Raw genomic sequence first — 21,310 nt, forward strand, 5'->3', positions numbered from 1 at the left:
AGACTTTATTTGAACATTCAGTCTCAGGCAGACAATAAGGGACAGAGGGCTTTGCTCTCATTGGATGCTATGAAGGCCTTCAATAGCATTGAATGGGAGTATTCATGGGGCGTTCTTCAGAGGTTCGGATTCGGGGAGACGTACATTTCCTGGGTCCGTTTACTTTATTGTGGTCCCCAGGCAGCCATTAAAGCATCGGGCAGAATGTCTCTGGCCTTCGCGCTAGGTAGGGGTACGAGACAGGGGTGCCCTTTGTCTCCCCTGCTTTTTGCGTTAGCCATTGAGCCCATGGCCATTAAAATTAGACATCACCCGGGTATTGATGGCTTTCGTTATGGGGACAGGCATGAGAAATTGATGCTCTATGCGGATGACACAATGATTTTGCTGGGAGATGTCGAAGACTCTCTTCGGGAAACCATGGCCACCATAACGGAATTTGATACTTACTCGGGACTTCAGATTAACTGGACAAAATCCTCCTTAATGTTACTAGATGAAGGGGGCAAGCCACCCACTAACAACTCCATACCCCTGTCTACATTGAAGTAGAATAGTAAAGTATCGAACCAGGCAGAAATTCAGCAATGCAGGTTTATTAACAGCTGATAACATACAGGTTTATGTTCAAAGTATTACAAGATACAGGTCTAATTTATACAGTTTCTTACAATGCAAGCATATTAGATATAAATATTCTTATCCTCTAACCAAATTTAAACAATTGTGAATTGTTCTCACCTTGAACCAGAATGGGTCTTTACTGCCAATTCTTGGGAACCTGTCACCTCATAGGGACCAGTCGATCGACCAGTGGTCTGGTCCCCTCACAGAGTTCTGGGTTCCAGCTCGACCAAGTTCGTGAGGGAAATTCACCTGAGACCACATTCTGGAACAAGTTAAGAAGGCTTCTCTGACTCATATGAGGAGACAAGTTATGAACAGAAACTTGTCCATTGGTTCTGACCTCTATGACCCGTGCAATAGAGCAGCATACATAGAGTTCAGCCTTATGAGCTCCTATCTGACTTGTCTGTCTAACAATTGCAGAGCTTGCATTTATATACCCTTTACAAGTCTTATCCTAACCATCTCTCTTACATATGATTGGTCGCTAAGATCTACGTCAATGTAACTAACTATAAATCTGACACCTGTTCTACAACCAGATAAACTTAATTATTCCCAAAATTCCTATATGATCATTAAAGTGATTTATAACTGTTTTTGTCCAAATAAAAACACCTGTATAGTGACAGTCTGGCACCCAGCTGTGTTATCAAACTCTTCTCATCTTGATACTAGCTTCAAGGATTTGCAGATTTACAACTTTGAGACAATTAACTTTCAATAACCCCACCAGATGTTTTATATGTTTCACTATATGTATGTATTTTAACAGTTTTAATGAGGACACAAGCAGACCTTTGTTTGACCCTGTCAAACTTAATTTAATGTACTGTACATAACTTTAATTATTTCTAAACCACCTGTTTTCTTAACTTTATCTGTCTGATTTATATGCATTTCAGACTTGAGACAATTCTATATTACTTGAATCTATCCTAATGAACTTCCACCCAGTAGACTATCTTAATACATTTTCGAGAACACCTGTGTACAAGTACTTGTCATAAAGCAGAGGTCATTTAAAGTTCAACACTTAAAAATGATAGAGACTTTCTAAATCTGGAAAACACAGTATACATTATTAAAGATTAATAATTGTTGCTTTACTTATTGAATAATAATATTGATAAAACCACTACTATATAATAATATGAATAATAATAATAATAATAATCATTATCAATAAAATATATGCAAATCAATATATATAATATGAAATACATTGGCTAATATGAGATTCTCCAACAACATCCTTTAGGTATCTGGGGGGTTCAAGTGACACCGATGGTGAGAGAATATGGGAAATTGAATATATCCCCATTACTGCAGAAATTCCGAGACCGGATTAAGACATGGAACTCACTGTGTTTATCGATAGCGGGAAGGGTGAATCTGATCAAGATGATCCTCATGCCCCAGCTATTGTATATACTTCAAAATTCTCCAGTGGTGGTCCCCTTGAAAACATTCAGAATGGTAAACTCCCTCTTCTGTCTGTTAATTTGGAAGAATCGCCCTCCCAGAATCAAACTTGAGCACCTACAGCGTCCTAAAGATGAGGAGGGATTGGCCCTACCGAACCCATGGCTTTATTACTTAGCAGCCCAGCTCCAGCACCTAATAGGGATCATGGGTGGAGAGACAGATAGGTTGAGTATTGTTCGCAGCTCCTCTGAGGTTGTGATGCTACATACGGTAAAGCGAGATTTGGTGCCGTCGGCACTTGAGTCTCTAGCCTTTGGAAAACCAAATAAGGTATACCCAACATACAATCTTATCCAGAAAATCTGGAACAAAATTAGATACTTGCAGGGGGTGAGAGGATACACTGACTTTAGCCCGATATGGTCAAACGGGACTTACCCTGAAATAGCGCAGTTACAGCATGGAGCACTATGGAAGAAATATGGGGTGGTATATATTAGAGATATTTTTCAGAACGGTATTTTGCTATCTTTTGAGGCTCTGCAGGAAAGACACGGCTTGCCATCCAATATGAGGTTCTACTATATGCAACTAAAACATGCGGTGAAGGCTCAGAGCATTGCTTCCGAGTGGTCTCTTTCACCTACACCGCTATTTAACTTAGTCCTGAGAGCTACTAATACAAAAGGTTTTATCTCGCAATGCTATAATATGCTCCTGCAGGGCTTCATGAATAAACACCCCTTGAGAATGATGGAGAAGTGGGAGAGAGATGTGGGACAGATAGATGAGGGTCTTAGAGCCACCCCGACGTACACTAGATGCAAAAGAGACCATGGAGATCTGATTCATTTTCTGTGGCGGTGTCCGAAGCTTCATCCCTATTGGGGTGGAGTGGTGGATACCATTAATAGGGTGTTCCAGATCTCTTTGCCTACCAACCCAAAACACTGTTTACTAAATGTGCTTGAAGTATTCGAATGGGAAGAAAGTGTCAGACTAGCAGTTACTAGGCTTCTATTGATAGCACGTAAGATGATAATGGTGCATTGGATATCAGAGGACCCTCCCACAGTCAAGGAGTGGATAGCTGCAGTTGGGAACATGATCAGAATGGAGAAAATGGTATACCAGCACAGGGGGTGCACCCGAAAGTTTGAGAAGCTGTGGGGACTGTGGCTAGATTTACCGGGACTAGTCCCGGTGGACCTGGTGATGGAGAGATTATTGGGTATTAATGCCGACTAAATGTTTTTGAATATACTATTGATTAGACTGATGAGCCGCACTTTGGATATTGATTTTGCTATAATGTATTGAGAATTGCTAAACTATGCAATGTAACTGAGTACTGTTGAAGCCTGGACATGTATAATTGTTTATGTTGAACAAAATAAAATTGTTTTTGGATATAAAAAAAAAAGTCTGGTTTCTTCTATAGACAATGTTGGGTTTATTAGGATTTTGGGCTCTCTCCTTCCTATCTCCCTTGAGAATGTTCCAATATTTCTTCATTATCCTATTCACCCACCAGTGCTGTGAAGAAAAAGTAGTAATAAAGGCTCATTCATGGCCTTTCTTTTTATTATCATCCAGACTTTTCATCTTAGGTTTGAGGAATTGCTCCCTTTCTACATTGGCTATCTTCAAGAGGTCTTCTTCCAATAATTTGGAGTCGTACCCCTTATCTTCAAAACGTTTTTTTTCAAAAAATTAGCTTGGGTGTAAAAATCCTCGATATGTGAGCAATTCCTTCTCACCCGCTGAAATTGGCCTTTGGGTATAGCTTTAAGCCAATTAGGGTGATGACAACTCCCAATAGGTATATACCCATTCCTATCGGTCACTTTGAAAAATGTTTTAGTGTGCAGCTGTCCTTCACCTTTGGTAATTGTAAGATCCAAAAAATTGACAGAGATTTCACTGTATTCATATGTAAACCTAATACCCCATTGGTTGGAATTAACCCTATTTATAAAGGAATCCAACGATTCTGCATCTCCCTTCCAGAGAAAGAAGGCATCATCGATGAATCAATGCCAAAAAAATAGGCGGGGGCATCTCCACTAAACAATATGGTCATTCTCCCATAATGCCATGAAAAGATTGGCGAGGCTGGGGGCAGATTTGGCCCCCATCGCCACGCCTGTGCATTGTAGAAAATATTGACCATCATAGTAGAAAAAGTTGTGTTCCATCGCAAATTTAAGCAGTTTCAAGATGAATTCCCTGGTGGATTGATCCATGGATTCATCTTTATTTAGAAAGTATCTAGCTGCCTGAAAACCTAGATCATGGGCAATATTTGTGTATAGTGAAGAAACATCCGCCGTCACTAATAGGACATCATCCTCAACATGTAACTGTGATATTTCATTAATAATCTGTAATGAATCCTTTAGGAACGCAGGGGTCCTCGTTACCAACGGCTGTAGAAAAAAATCCACATATTTACCCACCCTCATAGTGAGTGAGTCAATACCACCCACTATAGGTCTACCAGGTGGTTGTAGAAGGTTTTTGTGTATTTTGGGTAAGTAATAAATAATCGGCATTTTAGGTGCCAGCAGAATCAAAAATTCCATTTCTTTCTTGTTCACAATACCTTTTCTGAAATCCTCTTGAACTAAATTATTGAGTTGTTTTTTATATCCAAAAGTGGGATCACGTTTAGGAATAATCTAGGTGTCTCTATCAGATAATAAGCGATTCATTTCATCCAGATAGTCCTGTTTTTTGAGTAGGAGAATGCCCCCTCCCTTATCCGCAGGGCGTATTATTAGTTCTTTTTTCTCACAAAGAGTTTCTATCCCCTTATCAATATCCGTCTGGTTTTTATTTTTAAAAATGCGTTTTTTATAAATCTTGTAACACTAAGTTTTTAAAGACCGTGATACTAGGAGCTGGTTTACCCGGCGGATTAAAAAGGGAAACATTTCTTAATCCCGTCCCTTTAAACATCCTAGTAGTATTATTTACCCGAGACACAGAACTTTTGACAATGGGATTGCAAGAATACTTGCAATTAATGTCCGAGGGTTGATCAGAGTTCGATCGATGAGCTGGGAAATCGGTTCTCAAACTTGTCAGATGTTCCTGCTTGGATGGTAAAAGGAGAACTGACCATTGTGTTGGCATCTCCTCCTTTCTGTCAAATCAAAGGGGGTGTTGACAGCGACCAGTAACCAATCGTCTGGTTATCTTGTTTAGGGGTTGGTTGCTGGGAGGTGTCTACACTCCTGACCCTGTCCCAGGATTTTGTGATACATATTCATATCTCTGTATCTATAGTGTTTATAGACTGCAAATATCCATATTATTGTTCAGCATGAGATTTCCTTCAAAACAAATCTAAACATGCCATATCTCTAGTTTCTAGTCTACCTAGGAGGAATAAGGGGTACCAATGGTTTCCGATATGACCTGACATAGGGGTGTCTGGACTTGAAATGTTACAAATTATCTGAGGAAACTAAATATGTCCATATTATGGCTGTGCTATTACTAAGTTGGAAGTTATGAAACATGCTGAAATTTCAGAACTATACTAAACTGTCTGCACTCTATGTGGTTTGAGGTCTTTACGACAGGTATCTGTTGGTTCCCAGGATTGAGGGGATGACAGTTTTATTAGGGGTTCCAGCCCTAAATTGTGGATTGGGTAATGGAAAAGTCTGTGTATTCTGATCACTGGATTGATAAGGTCCTGGCCTCAGTCATCAGTTTGTGTATTGGATAACCGAAAGAAAAAAGGTGGGGGCAAGGTCACGGTGGTGTGCCCTTCACTGGACAACATGACTGGGATGAGCTGCACAATGACAAAATGGCTACTAACCACACAGCTTTGTGATATCGTTACAGGTTGAGCTGAGAGGGTGAGAGCACCATCAGAGCCTCATCTATTGGGCCTAAAGAGCGATGCGTGGTCACTCACAGCACAAACCAACTAAATACAGTACATAGCACTTTATCTGTTGTCACCGTCCATTGGTGAACCATTTATCACTGATACCATGAATATTCTATGGAAGACTGATGGACTATCCTGGCTCCTCCATGAAGTCTCTCTTATCATAATTGGCAACATGGAGTTGGTGCTGTGTAGTCACATGGTATCCAGAGGAGAATGAAGTTCTGCTGAACCACCATGTCACCTATAATACACTATTATTGGAAATGTGCAACTGGGGCCTACTTTGATTGTCTTCACCTCCACCCCCTTCCCGGCCAGAAGCAGTCGGCTCTCCCCTATCTGAGGCTCAGTGAGTGAAGATCAGAGTCCCAGAGAATGAGTGCAGCACATGAGAAGTTGTGGAGCAATGAGCCATGGAGATCCCAGAGAATATAGACAATGAGAGGCTAGGACATTCCCCTCCTCCTCACTCTCTGATCCTTCACTGATGAGTCAAATTTTTCAATTCAAATTCAAATTCAAATAAGCTTTATTGGCAGGACCACATACATGTTAGCATTGCCAAAGCAGTTGAGTTTCTATAAGAAAAAGGAGGGGGGGGAATGGGTACGAGTCCCTGTGTGCTTGTTTCCTCTGGAATTATTTATCAGTGTTTTATGGCTGCTGTAGACAAGTGATGGAGCCACGCTCTGACAATATTATATCCCGATCCCACCAAGTGACACTAAAACAGGAATTTTCAGTGATCCCCGGACACAGTCATAGATCATCACTGGAAGATGATGTGATATTCGGGGTAGGCCTGGATGCTATTAAATATCACAAACATTGAAGGATTCTGGACGTTATCTGCCACGCTGTCATAAAGGTCGGTGGCGTTGGCTGTATTTTTAGCTGGAGGCGTTACCATCCCATGGCGTCCAACACAGTAGAGTCCGGTGAGAACGCGGGCCAGGTACATGTGTTTCTGTCCATTTACATCAGGTTTGGCGTATGTGTTACTGGCGGAGTAATTTGCATTTACAGCAAAATAAGTTCCATTTCCATAAGCAGCCGCTGTTTAAAAGGAAGTAAAAGTCAAACATTAATATACTCTTTTAATACTTAAAAGAGAAGAGGTGCAGCAGGACAGAAGGTGCGAGTGGAGACTGGAATTCCACCGTGTTGCACAGCATTAAAAATTCAGAATGTTCAATTTTCATGTAGAACATTGGTGGGGAAGAATTGGATACAATAGATTTCAGTCTGGTATAGCGTTGGTCCTTACATTGTTACATAGTAGCTGAGGTTGAAAAAAGACACAAGTCCATCAAGTCCAACCTATGTGTGTGATTATATGTCAGTATTACATTGTATTAGACATGTGCAATTCGTTTAGTTCCGAATTTGTTTTTTGACAAATTTGTTAATTCCGGAATTTCCAAAAATTCAGAAATTCAAAATTTCGAAAATTGGAAAATTCGGAAATTTGGAAATTTTAAAATCTGAAAATAAGAATGAAAATCTTAAAATTCAAAAACCCGAAAATCTGAAATAATAACTAATAATAACTATTAAATTGTAGGTATTGGAATTTCCTTTCAAATTTGGCTGTTAGTGAACTTAACGAGTACGAATTTATCCAAAGTTACGAATTATCTGAAATAATGGATGCGGTATCTAAACGAATAGAACATAATGATCTAATAATATTAAATAACAATAATAATAATAATAATAATAATAATAATAAAATCTATTATTATTTATTATTAATTTGTTCCATTCAATTTGTTTAGATGCGGCATTCGTTATTTTGGATAAATCGTAACTTCAGATAAATTTGTATACGTAATGTTCACAAACGGCCATATTTGAAAGGAAATTCCAATACCTATAAATTTAATAGTTATTATTATTAGTTAGTTATTATTTTGAATTTTACAGATTTTCTTTCTTTTTTTCAGATTTTCGAATTTCTGGATTTTCAAATTTTTTAACCACTTCCATACTGGGCATTTTCACCCCCTTCCTGCCCAAGCCAATTTTCAGCTTTCAGCGCTGTCGCACTTTGAATAACTATTGCGCGGACATACTACACTGTACCCAAATGAAATTTTTATCATTTTTTCCCCACTAATAGAGCTTTCTTTTGGTGGTATTTGATCACCTCTGCGGTTTTTATTTCTTGTGCTATAAACAAAACAAGAGTGACAAGTTTGAAAAAAACACAATATTTTTTACTTTTTGCTATAATAAGTATCCAATTTTTTTTTTTTTTTAAACAAATTTTTTTCTCAGTTTAGGCCGATACGTATTCTTCTACATATTTTTGGTAAAAATAGCAATAAGCATATATTTATTGGTTTGCGCAAAAGTTATAGCGTCTACAAAATAAGGGGATAGATTTATAGCATTTTAATTATTATTATTTTTTTTAATCGCGATCTGCGATTTTTATCATGACTGCGATATTGCGGCGGACACATCGGACAATTTTGACACATTTTTGGGACCATTCATTGTAAGTGTAAGTGATTCTTACTGTGGGGGAGGGGATTCACAAGGGGAGGAGACCGATTGGTGTTCCTCTGTACAAGGAACACACCATCGGTCTCCTCCCATCTGACAGGACGTGGATCTGTGTGTTTACACACACAGATCCACGGTCCTGCTCGGTTACCGGGCAATCGCGGGTACCCGGCTGACATCGTGGCTGCCGGGCACACGCACCGGGACCCGAGCGATGCAGCGGGCGCGCGCGCGCCCCCTGGGCTGCCTGGAAGGCTGCGCCGTCATATGACGGCGGCCCAGAACATCAGCTGCACCGTCCCGCCGTCATATGACGGCGGGCGGGCAGCAAGTGGTTAATTTCTGAATTTTCGAATTCCGAAAATTTGGAAATTTCCAAATTTTCGATTTCTGAATTTCCAAATTTTCGGAATTCGAAAATTCTAAATTTGAAAATTCAGAAATTCTAAAATTCGAAATTCGAAAATTCGAAATTTGAAAATTCGAAATTTGAAAATTCGAAATTTGAAAATTCGAAATTTGAAAATTCGAAATTCCAAATTTTCGGATTTCCAAATTCCCGAATTTTCAAATTTCCTAAAAAAGCAAAAAAACAAATGAAACGAAAACAATTTTTTTTTGTCAGTGCACATGTCTACATTGTATAACCCTGTATGTTGCGGTTGTTCAGGTGATTATCTAATAGTTTTTTGAAACTATTGATGCCCCCCGCTGAGACCACCGCCTGTGGAAGGGAATTCCACATCCTTGCCACTCTTACAGTAAAGAACCCTCTACATAGATTAAGGTTAAACCTTTTTTCTTCTAATTTTAGTGAGTGGTCACGAGTCTTGTTAAACTCCCTTCTGCAAAAAAGTTTTATCCCTATTGTGGGGTCACCAGTAGGGATGAGCCGAACACCCCCCCAGTTCGGTTCGCAGCAGAATATGCGAACATGCAAAAAGTTTGTTCGAACACCACTAAAGTCTATGGGACACAAACATGAAAAAAACAAAAGTGCTAATTTTAAAGGCTTATATGCAAGTTTTTGCCCTAAAAAGGATTTGGGGACCCGGGTCCTGCCCCAGGGGACATGTATCAATGCAAAAAAATGTTTTAAAAGCGGCCATTTTTTCGGGTGCAGTGATTTTAATAATGCTTAAAGTGAAATAATAAAAATGAAATATTCCTTTACATTTCATGCCTGGGGGGTGTCTATAGTATGCCTGTAAAGTGGGGCAGTTTTCCCGTGTTTAGAACAATACCACAGCAAAATGATATTTCTAAAGGAAAAAAAGTCATTTGAAACTGCTTGCGGCTGTAATGTATTGTCGGGTCCCGGCAATATACATGAAAATCATTGTGAAAAACGGCATGGGTCCCCCCCCATTGCCAGGCCCTTGGGGTCTGTTATGGATATTAAGGGGAACCCCACACCCAAATTTAAAAAAAAATGGTGTGGGTGCCCCAAGGCACTATATACTCTGAACAGAAGTATATATATACAGCCTGCCCTATATACTCTGCAGAAAATTGGGCCTTAGGTGTTGGTGGTACCAGAACACTGTAAGCCCTCACAGTTACTCTTGCTGGGCGCAGGAACGAGCCCTGCTGTGAAATATTAGATCAAAAATTATAATTACATGCCCCTGTTAAACAGGGGCAGAAAAATTGGGCCTTAGGCAGTTGTGGTGCCCTAAACCAAAAATATTGTTGGACGCTAGCATCATCAAGATTGAGAAGGAATAGGATAGTCACTCAGCATAGGCAGTCTTCAAGGGATCCCACATCCATAGAAAAATCAATTGGTTACATCAGCATCAGGTGCTTGATAGCTGCTGATCCAAGACTGATTGATTCATTTTTATGAATGTGAGCCTAGCAACGGAGTCTGTGGACAGGCGCACTCTATGATCCGTTACATAACCTTCAGCAGCATTGAATGTGTGTTCAGAAAGAATGCTGGATGCAGGACAGGCCAGTAGCTCAATTGCATATTGAGCAAGTTATGGCCAGCGGTCCATCCTCAAGACCCAGTAACCCAGTGGATGGTCTGTTGGAAAGGTGTCAAAGTCTGCTCTTGCCCCTAGATATTCCTGCACCATGTAATGCAGACGCTGGTTGCTTGAACCGATCAGACCTTGGCGCTGAGGACTGAAAAATTGTCTAAAGGCATCGGTCAGCTGGCCACCTTCTCCACCGCTCTTCCTCTGACTGAACAAAGCCTCATGTTGTCCAGCACCAGCAACAACAGCAACATGTTGTCCGGCACCAGGAAAATGTAACCTCCCAGGGTCTGGTAATGCAACCTTTCTTCAAGGCCTCCTGAAGATGTTTCATCCTCTGCTCCCTCTGCAAAGGCAGGATGAGTTCTGCAACCTTACCCTTGTAACGTGGATCGAGAAGGGTTGCCAGCCAGTAATGATCCCTCTCCTTGATACCACAAGTCCTTTCGCAGCTTTGCAGAATCAGGGAGGTCATGCAGCGTAAGTTTGCAGAAGTATTCGATTCTGAGTCCTTTGGGTCACTAAGGCTCACATGATCTGTAACAACCTCCTCCCAGCCACGTACAACTCCTTGGGTTTCTGGGACTGAAAACCATCCCTTGAAGACTGCTGCTGAGTGTTACCCTCCATGTCCATGCTGACACAATCCATGCTACCTCCTCTTCTTCCTGTGTGTTTGGCGGGCCCACTGGTATGCTATCTGGATAAAGGGGGCCTTGAGAGGCAAGGAAGTCCTCCTCTTCCTCCCGCTGTTCTGCCTCAAGTGCCCTGTCCATTATTCCATGAAGCGTGTGCTCCAACAGGAAGACAAGAGGGACAGTATCACTGATGCATGCATTGTCACTGCTCACCATCCTCGCGGTCTCCTCAAATGGTGACAGGACACTGCATGCATCCTTGATCAGTAGCTACTGGTGTGGCAAAAAAAAGCCAAGCTCCCCTAACCCTGTCCTGGTGCCATACTCACACAGGTACTCAATGATGGCCCTCTGCTACGTGTGCAGCCATTGCAGCATTGCCAACGTTGAGTTCCACCTGGTGGGCATGTCACAAATAAGGCGTTTGATGGGCAGGTTGTATTCCCTTTGAATGTCAGCCAGCCAAGCACTGGCATTGTATGACCGGCGGAAATTACCACAGACATTTCTGGCCTGCCTCAGGAGATCCTGTAAGCCTGAGTACCTGCTTAAGAACCGCTGCACCACCAAATTCAGGACGTGTGCCAAACATGGAACAAGGGGCAAGTGTCCCTGTTGGAGGGCGGATAGAAGGTTGGTGCCATTGTCGCTTACAATGATTCCTGGCTGAAGCTGGTGTGGCGTCAACCACCTCTGAGCCTGAGCCTGCGCCTGCAGAGCTGACAGAATCTCTGCCCCAATGTGGCTCCTGTCCGCTAAGCAGACCAACACAAGCACCGCATGGCATCTTTTTGCCTAAATGCATGCGTAGTCCCTTGAACGCTTACGGAGCACTGCTGGTTCAGAGGACAAATCTGCAGAAGAGGCATTAGAGGAAGAAGAGGAGGGTGTGGAGGAGAGACCTGTGGCAGAATCACCACTAGCATTTTGGAGGCGTGGCAGAACAAGCTCCAACAATACTGAACCCTGTCCTGCATCCTTCCCAGCTGCTGGCAGAGTTACCCAGTGTGCCGTGAAGAAAAGGTAATGTCCCTGGCCAAACCATGAGTCAGCGGTAATATACACCTTACAGCTGACCGCCCTGTTCAACGAGGCCAAGACATTGTCTTCCACATGCCAGTAGAGAGCCGAAATGGCCTTCTGTGAAAAGAAATGGCGTTTTGGAGTCTACCAGCTGAAAAGGCAGCAGTTGCAGTGCTAGCAATTTGGTCAAGCTAATATTCAGACGCTGAGCATGTGGATGGTTGGGACCGAATTTCTTTTTACGGTTTAGCAACTGGGGTAGGGAAATTTGCCTGCTAAAATCAGATGGTGGTGTACTGATAGCAGATTGGCTGCAAGTACTTGGGACACCTATTGCTATACCTTCATTCCTCTCGGTGCAGGTTTTTGAGAGGACTGGAGGTATAGTGGGGTTGGAGATCCCAGATGAGGAGCAAGGAGAAGTCCACCTTTTTCTTTGATGTGGGTCTTTCAAGTGCTGTTGCCAACAGACTGCATGGGAGGTCGTCATATGCTTGTTCAAGCATGTGGTGCCCAAGCGGCTGCTGTTCTGGCCATGCTTGATCCGCTTCAGACATAGGTTGCAAACAGCAATGGTGCGATCTGCTGCATACTTGTCAAAAAAGCCCCACACCAAGGAACTTTTCAAAATCAGCGGGGAGTCAGCAGCGCCCTGCGCCTGTGGAGCTCTGTGGTGTGATGCAGTAGGGTGGCTGCCCTTAAGCTGTCCCCTAGAAGACATCCTGCCTCCTTGGAGTTGTGCCTCCTCCTCCTCCCTTCTATCAGGCACCCAAGTAGAGTCAGTGACCTCATCATCCCCTCCCTCCTTGTCGCTGGAGCAAACTTGGCAGTATGCTGCAGCTGGGGGAACATGACTGCCAGTTTCTTGTCCTTCTTGGGCACCTCCTCTCACTGGGCTCACCTTACTCCCTTCCTCAACCTGGGTACCATCATCGAAGCCTTCAAATCGCTGCGCATCCTCCAGCAGCATGTACCCGACACTGTGGTCTAATACAATAAACAAATGGATGCCACAGAGTTAGAAGAAGGGTATTGTATCATTAATAGGTACCATCATCCTTTGAATGTTTAAAGCAATAATGTTTGAAAGAGAGAACAGCTAGGACCTCTCCAATTGGGTTCTACCTCTTCCAGAAGAAGGGAGTTTAGGACTATTGTGGTACCAAAGAGGTATGGACAAGAGTATATATAACATTTTTCAGTTTATTGAAAAATAAGGCATTAAAAGATCCATATATGGACACCATTATAAGTGAACAATGACATAATACAAAAATGTTTACAGCAATGTTGACAGGAAAGTTTTTGTGTAATGCCCACAAGGGTAAGTGAAGGCAGTTAATTTAGTACTTGCGAACGTGACCTCTACAGTTTCGCGGTCAAGCCGCTTCTTCAGGAGGCGTCCTAGTACAATTTCTACAGAACAAAAGAATCAACATTACAAAAGCAACTGCACATTTAAATAAATATAACAGTGTAATAAACAGAGGCTACAGTTGCACCACGCTGAGGAAAGCCTTCAACAGGGCCTCAGCCTAAGATCGACAAATATTACTGTTTGGTCCCCCACATCCTAAAAAACCTCATTTGACCAAAATAATCACCAAATTCTCCACTCACCCCCATCAGCTACGGAACATACTATCCCGTCATTGGCATATTTTGACGGATCATCATACGCTTAGAAAATACATTGAACCAACCCCTGACCTGGTATTTAGGAGGGCCACTTCCTTGAGGAACAGGCTCACCCACAGTCATTACAAAACCCCCATATCTGGCCCAAGACTACCCAGAGGCACTTTTAAGTGTGGCGATTGCCCACACTGCCCCTGGATTCAAGAGGGAGAGCAGATTGTACTTCCAAATGGCGAGATATTCTCCCCGAAACACTCAGCCAATTGTGGTACACGAGGTGTAATCTATCTAATGACCTGCGCATGCAGCGCTTTTTATGTAGGTAAAACTATTAGAGAGTTACGGCAGAGACTGGGTGACCATTTATATGCCTCTACTAATGGCAAGCTCACTACGGTGGGTCACCATATTGGCATCCATCACCGTTTTAACCCGGATTACATCAGATTTACTGTACTGGAAGTTGTCCCTGAAGACCCCAGAGGGGGCAACTGGGATCGCCAAATTCTAAAACGAGAATCACTCTGGATAGAGCGACTTAATGCCTTGACTCCACCAGGTATCAATGAGGCACATACCTATAAACATTTTCTTGAATGATCCTCATTAATCTCTGCCGTTTGCTTCCTGTAGGTGCCAGTTCTACATCTACTGTACCCTATGAATAACATCTCTATATTATACCTTCGGCCTTTTCGGGCCATTTCTTGCACCTCTCTCTGTTGCTTCCCCTTCTCCATTTCCCATTTTTGTAGGACAACAACAGGGATTGACCTATGATTGTTTTGCATTAGATTGTTTATGTATTTTCTAATATATAAAGTATATACAATTTCATTTTGTTTTGTTGGCATATCATAGGCACTATATATCATTGTGCATTGTGATTATTGTAATTCTTACTCAATGTATATGTCTTTTGCAAGACAGGCTTGTGCACATCCATGCCGGTGGGAAAGATTTGTTCCCTGCATAGTTGGAGCACATCCCTGATATTTGTATGCTTATTGTAACACTTCACTACTTGTGCTGTTTATATTTGATGCACCCGCGGGCTTGCGACTCTTCGGCAGTGGGCGTGGACCTGTGGAGCCCGACAGCTGCTTCTCCATGATGACGCATCAGCGTCATCAGATGTGGAGCTACGCGCCTGCGCTGGATGACTCCTCGTGCATGTGCAGTAGAGAAGAGCCGGACCCGGAAATGGCGGCGGCTGACGTAGCGGCGACGCTGGTCTTCTGGGTAGGGGGCATTTAAGGCAGCAGACTTGCCTGGTCTGCTATGAGAGGCACACACAATCCAGCATACCACCATTTCCTCACAAGCCCGTAAGTAACCATTTTATTGGGGGGGGGACATTACTACGTCCCCCCTATATTTCTTTTCAACCATATATATGTGTTTACTTGGATGCATCTTCTTTGATGCTCCTAGCTCTCAGCAAATTATTACAAAATTGTAATGCCACACGTTTATCCCCTAAAGGCTTACCGTGATGGCATGTATTCCGGGTTAAAGCGGCTGTTGATTTCTTACCGTGTCTCTGGGTGTGGATAGCCATTGAATTTGTTAAACCTTAAATATCTCAGCAACGGTGGGTTTATACTCCCTGAGTCTCCTTATGAATAACACTTACATTAATGTGGTGGGCCCTTTATGTCTGCTCTTCCTATTTTCTATTCCTTTCTCCCTCAGACTTCCCTCCCTTTCTCCCACATTCCCCTCCCTTTTCCCCCCTCCCCCTCCTCCCCTTTTTCCCTCCCCCCCCCTCCCCCCCCCCTTCCTCATTCCCCTCCTACCCTCCTTTTTCCCTTTTCCCTTCTCTCCCACCACATTCATTCTCATTTCATACACCGAGGTGGTTTTCACATTTTGTAATAAAACCCCAGGTTTACAACTACTTATTCTCTGATTTTACACTAGTATTTTCCACAGTATTTTTCCACTTGCCCACCCCCGGGGAATGTCTCACAGTGTTGTTTCAGCCCTTTGTGGGCCAAGGTTGGTGAGTGCTATACAAATTAATGACTACTTTCTCCAATGTCAATGTTCTGGATGTTTAATACACTGTTATATTTATTTAAATGTGCAGTTGCTTTTGTAATGTCGATTCTTTTATTCTGTAGAAATTGTACTAGGACGCCTCCTGAAGAAGCGGCTTGACCACGAAACTGTAGAGGTCACGTTCGCAAGTACTAAATTAACTGCCTTCACTTACCCTTGCGGGCATTACACAAAAACTTTCTTGTCAACATTGCTGTAAACATTTTTGTATTATGTCATTGTTCACTTATAATGGTGTCCATATATGGACCTTTTAATGCCTTATTTTTCAATAAACTGAAAGATTTTATATATACTCTTGTCCATACCTCTTTGGTACCGCAATAGTCCTAAACTCCCTTCTTCTGACTGTGGTCGAATAGTTCGGGGGACTCCTCCGTGCATGATGGTGGGGCTAGAGAAGGAGTGACTGTGGATAAGGAGCCGGTGATATAGTCCACTTTGGCAGCTGCATAGGAAGGCAAACTACTCTGAGCCTGGGTGACAGAAGATGAGGAGGATGAGGACGGCTTTGTTATCCACTCCACCAACTCTTCTGCATGTTGTGGCTCAATAACACAGCCAGCAGCAGAAAAAAAGGACAAGCGTGCCCCACGGCCACCTGCAGAGGATGCACCGTGTCCACAACCAGCACTGTTGGCTGTAGACACAGAGTCTGCTTGCCCTCTTTTAGTGGCCTGTTAGCGTCTCCCTCTCCTTGGTGGCCTTCCGGACATGATGTATATTTTGTTTTGCAAGACCACACTACACTGTATTAGATACTGTGTACACCACCAGAAGTGTAGTAGCACCTGCACTACGGCTGCACTGTAGATATAGGCTACACTGGATGCAGTATATATATATATTATATAAATATATATATATATATATATATATATATACACACACACACACACTAGACTGACTGTATATATATCTCAAATACACTGCCACTAACTAACTAGCCTGCCTGCCTAATCTAGCTCAATCTCTTTATCACCATCCACTACAACACACTATATGGCGCTATGTAAGCAGCCTTATATAGTGTGGGGCGTTGGACTTAGTCCCCCTGAGCCATGATTGGCCAAAGGTACCCTGCCTTTGAATGGAGCTTCAGAGAAATGCGTGCTGCCTCGATCACATCCAGCCACACACCCCCCTCGCAGAAAAGTTTTATCCCTATTGTGGGGTCACCAGTACGGTATTTGTACATTGAAATCATATCCCCTCTCAAGCATCTCTTCTCCAGAGAGAATAAGTTCAGAGCTCACAACCTTTCCTCATAACTAATATCCTCCAGACCCTTTATTAGCTTTGTTGCCCTTCTTTGTACTCGCTCCATTTCCAGTACATCCTTCCTGAGGACTGGTGCCCAAAACTGGACAGCATACTCCAGGTGCGGCCGGTGTTGTGTCGATGAGTGCCTCCTATCGAATAATGCCTCCTACGTACTGCGCATATGCAGTGCATGACGTCACGCCAGCTGATTTCCCGATCAGCTGGCTTGGTGTATCAACTGCACATGCGCAGTTCGTCGGATGCATTTTCCGACGGGAGTCACAGAACACAGTGGAGAGGCGCAGTGTAGGACAGGCTAGAGGAGATACTTTGAGCTCCGATTCCCGGGGACCCACTTGGTGAAAACCCACCAAACTTGGCACACTTTTAGGGAACACCGCTGGCTGCATGTGGAAAAAATTTTGGGTCCAGAGAACCGAAGGGCAGCCGGTACCGACTCCCGAAAGTGAGCCGCTTGCTTCATTTTTCCGCTGACAGGAAAAAAAAAGTGTAGGAGTGTAGGAGAGGCTCGGGAGATATTTTGAGCTCCTGTATCTGGGGACCCGCTCCATGAAAACCCACCAAACTTGGCACACTTATAGAGGAGACCCATGACTGCAGGTGGAAAAAATTTCGGGTCCAGAGAACCAAAGGGCAGCCGGTACCGAATCCCCAAAGTGGGCCACTCGCTTCATTTTTCTGCCTGGGGGAAAAAATTGGCGAATTTGAGCTCCGGTTTCTGGGGACCCACCGGGTCAAATCCCACCAAATTAGGCACACTTGTAGGGGGGGCCCATGGCTATACGTGTGAGAAATTTTGGGTCCAGGGATCCGAAGGAAGGCCAGTACCAACTCCCCAAAGTAGGCCCCTCACTTAACATGGGAGTCTATGGGGAAACCAGGCAAAATTGTGACGGATTTCACTTATCGCTCAACCATTCGACGACCAAATGGGCTAGTGACACCAAACTTGCACCCCTTTTTCCCAGATATCACAGCTACACCTCATAAAAATGTGGAGGTTCGGGGACCTTTTACCGGGGATTTACCGGGGCCACAATGTTGACCATCTTCACGGTACTGGTGCTCCCTGACCATGGGTTACAAAATTACAAAGCTTGGGGGTGATGTAGAGACACTCTATGGGTACCCCCACACCGAACCGGGGCCCAGTACCCCAACCGGAACCCTCCGGTTACCGGAAAATGGCACTTTGAAACGGTGTAGCTCGGACCCGGTTCACCGGGGAAGGCTCCGGTCGGTCTCATTTGAATATTTCAGGCCTTTTCTACAGAATGGCATCCACTTTCGAGGACCAGTGGACCCTCACAAAACACCGGCAAAGACGTGCACGGCGCTCTCCAGTTCTATGGGTCTTAAAAATACACAGACACCGGGAGGCTGTGGGGATGCTCTTCAGGTACTCACTGGCCAAGTTTGGGGTCCAGGGAACGTTTGGCGGGCAGGTAGCACCCTAAAAGGTCAACCGGTAGAAACCGCACATTTAACATTGGAGTCTATGGAAACTCGGTTAACTTGGGGGGCTGATATTTCCTCGGCTGTTGGGGTTAGGAACACCAAACTTGGCACACTTGTAGGGGAGACGATGCACTACATGTGGTCCACATAGGGGTTCCTAGACTCTAGGGTTGGCTCGTAACCATCTCCCAAAGACGGCACACCTAGGGCGGTAAAACCGGTTCTGCTACTCAGAAAATTCAGACTTAGGTTCTGGCGTCTACCGGTTGGATGACTTTGAGGGCTCATATCTCCGGAACCCCAAATTTGGTGTGCCGGCTCATGGGATCTAGATCTACAACATATCCAAAGATGACTTTCCTGGAGCCCAAAAAATGCTTGAGTTTGAAAGTTAGGTCGACACAAAGCATGCATGGTGGTTTTCAGAAAAGTAATTTCGGGCACCTTTCGTTCCAGAGACCTCAAATTTGGCCTGCAGCTAGGGGGCCTCTATGAACCCCCAACTACCAAGTTTGAAGTTCCTGTGACCTACGGTTCCGGAGATATGGACCGGTAAAGCGAAAAGTTCATACTGGCCATGGGGCACCAAAGGACCGGTTCCGATCTCGCTGCCCCCTCAGCCTTGGTGGGCACCATGGGTCGGTCCCCTTTGGAAGTCCATATCTCCCCAATACTTTGATCGAGAGACCACTAATTTGGCAGGTCGGTACCGGTGGATTTTAGACACAAGATCCGGGTATACCGACACTCCTGCAAGCAACCGTGTGGAAGTTTCTCTCCGATTGAGCCCAAAATACCACCCCAGGAAAAAGGGGATTCGTAGTATGCGTTTTTCAACGGGAGGCAATAATCAACACTACACCGGTGTAACGTTGATTATTGCCTCCTGTCAAAAAATGCCTCCTACGTACTGCGCATGCGCAGTACGTCACATCACTCCAGCTGATTTCCCGATCAGCTGGCGTGACGTATCGACTGCACATGCACAGTTCGTCATATGCATTTTCCGACGGGAGGCAAGCCACGGGGAGCGTGTGGAGGGAGAGAATCTTAAAGAGGGAGTCCCGCGAAAAATTTTTTAAAAGTCAGCAGCTACAAATACTACAGCTACTGACTTTTAAAATAAGGACACTCACCTGTCCCAGGGTCCAGCGATGTCGGCACCCAAGACTGAATCGTCCCTCGGTCCTCAGGTGCTGCCACCGCCATTCTCTGTAAGGGAATCAGGAAGTGAAGCGTTGCGGCTTCACTTCCTGGTTCCCTACTGCGCAGGCGCCAGTCGCGTTGCGCTTCCTTACTGGTCCCCGCTGCCTCTGGGACCTGTGTGTGTCCCAGCAGACAGCACGGGGGGTAGGGACGGGAGGGGGCACAGACTCCCGTGGGAGTCTACGCCGGAAGTAGGTGCAAATACCTGTCTTAGACAGGTATCTGCACCCCCCTCCCCCCTGAATGGTGCCAAATGTGTCACCGGAGGGGTCGGGTTCCGAAAAGCAGAGGTTCAATTTTTGTGTGAACCTCCGCTTTAAATGTAAGATTCTGCCTCGCTCTCTGTGGCGTGACGTATCGACTGGGCATGCGCAGTTCATCGTATGCATTTTTTGACGAGAGGCAAGCCACGGGAGCGTGCGGAAAGAGAACACTGACGTAAGAGAGAACTCCACAGGGAACACTGACGTAAGGAAGAACTCTGCAGGGAACACTGACGTAAGGAAGAACCCCGCTGGCTTAATAACGTCAGCGGCAACACCGCATCCAGCCCCGCGCCCAACACACCCCTAGGCTGCTCTAGAGAACGGGGGCAAGCGCCATGCATAAGCAGTGTATTTGTCAGGGAAGCTTGGATTGACACAGCGGTGCCAGCCGGAGGGCCAAGGTCTGTGCTTCCAGAGGGGGCGGGGCCCTGAATAGCTATGTATGTTTAAGTGACCTACACTGCAGTTTAAGAAAGCCCATCAGAGATCCCGTTCCCAAGAGCTTGCAATCTATTAAAATGACATACAGTTTATCTATGTTTACTTTTTGTTCTTTTGACAAGTGTGCTTTAGATAGAGCATGTCAAGCCGTAGCTGTGCTCCCTGGGGATATGCTGATCGCCCATCCGTGCTGCTGCTGGAGGGAGCCCAGGTGACCATAAATGAGCCCTACAGACTTGGTCATGGTGAGTGACCAAGTCACCAAGTGGTATATCCCCCACACCATCCCATACCCCACTCCATCTCCCCTGAGGACTTAGGACCCTCTAGGCAACTCACCTGGGGACTGGGACCCTCTAGGCCACTCACCTGTGGACAGGGACACCCATTTTCCCTGGGGACTGGGACACCTTCTCACCTGGGGACTGGGACCCCTTCTCACCCGGGAACTGGGATCCTATCTCACCTGGAGACAGGGAACCCACCTCCACTAAGAACAGGAACCTGATCACCCTGTGTGTGCCAAACTCACCTCCTTGCCCCTGTGTGTGCCAACCTCACCGTCCTGCCCGATCGCTCTGTGGAAGGTGGTCTCTGGTCAGCAGAGTACCCCCCCCTCCCACATCAGACTTACCGGCATTTCCCTTTACATCAGAGTCTGCAGGATTCCCCCTTGCAGTGCAAAGGAACTCGGATGTAAAGAAAAATGATGCAGAGCATGATCTAAAGAGGAACTCTGATGTAAGGGGTTCCTAACTACATCAGAGTCTTTACATCAGTGTTCCCCTTTTCATCAGGGTTCACAAAGTTCCCCCTTGCACTGTAAGA

At 44.5% G+C, this 21,310-nt stretch overlaps 1 protein-coding gene across 1 annotated transcript in view; it reads right to left on the minus strand.

Moving 5' to 3' along the window:
- Positions 1–606: 606 nt before the first annotated feature.
- Positions 607–21,310, minus strand: part of LOC141147309 (protein mono-ADP-ribosyltransferase PARP14-like) — a 181,662-nt gene continuing 160,958 nt past the window's right edge. The window contains exon 15 of the mRNA XM_073634520.1: positions 607–7,024. Coding sequence (XP_073490621.1) covers positions 6,738–7,024 — 287 coding nt within the window. The 3' untranslated portion in view covers positions 607–6,737. The remainder of the gene's footprint in view (positions 7,025–21,310) is intronic.

Source organism: Aquarana catesbeiana, linkage group LG06 (assembly GCF_042186555.1).
Source record: "Aquarana catesbeiana isolate 2022-GZ linkage group LG06, ASM4218655v1, whole genome shotgun sequence".
Lineage (NCBI taxonomy): Eukaryota > Metazoa > Chordata > Amphibia > Anura > Ranidae > Aquarana > Aquarana catesbeiana.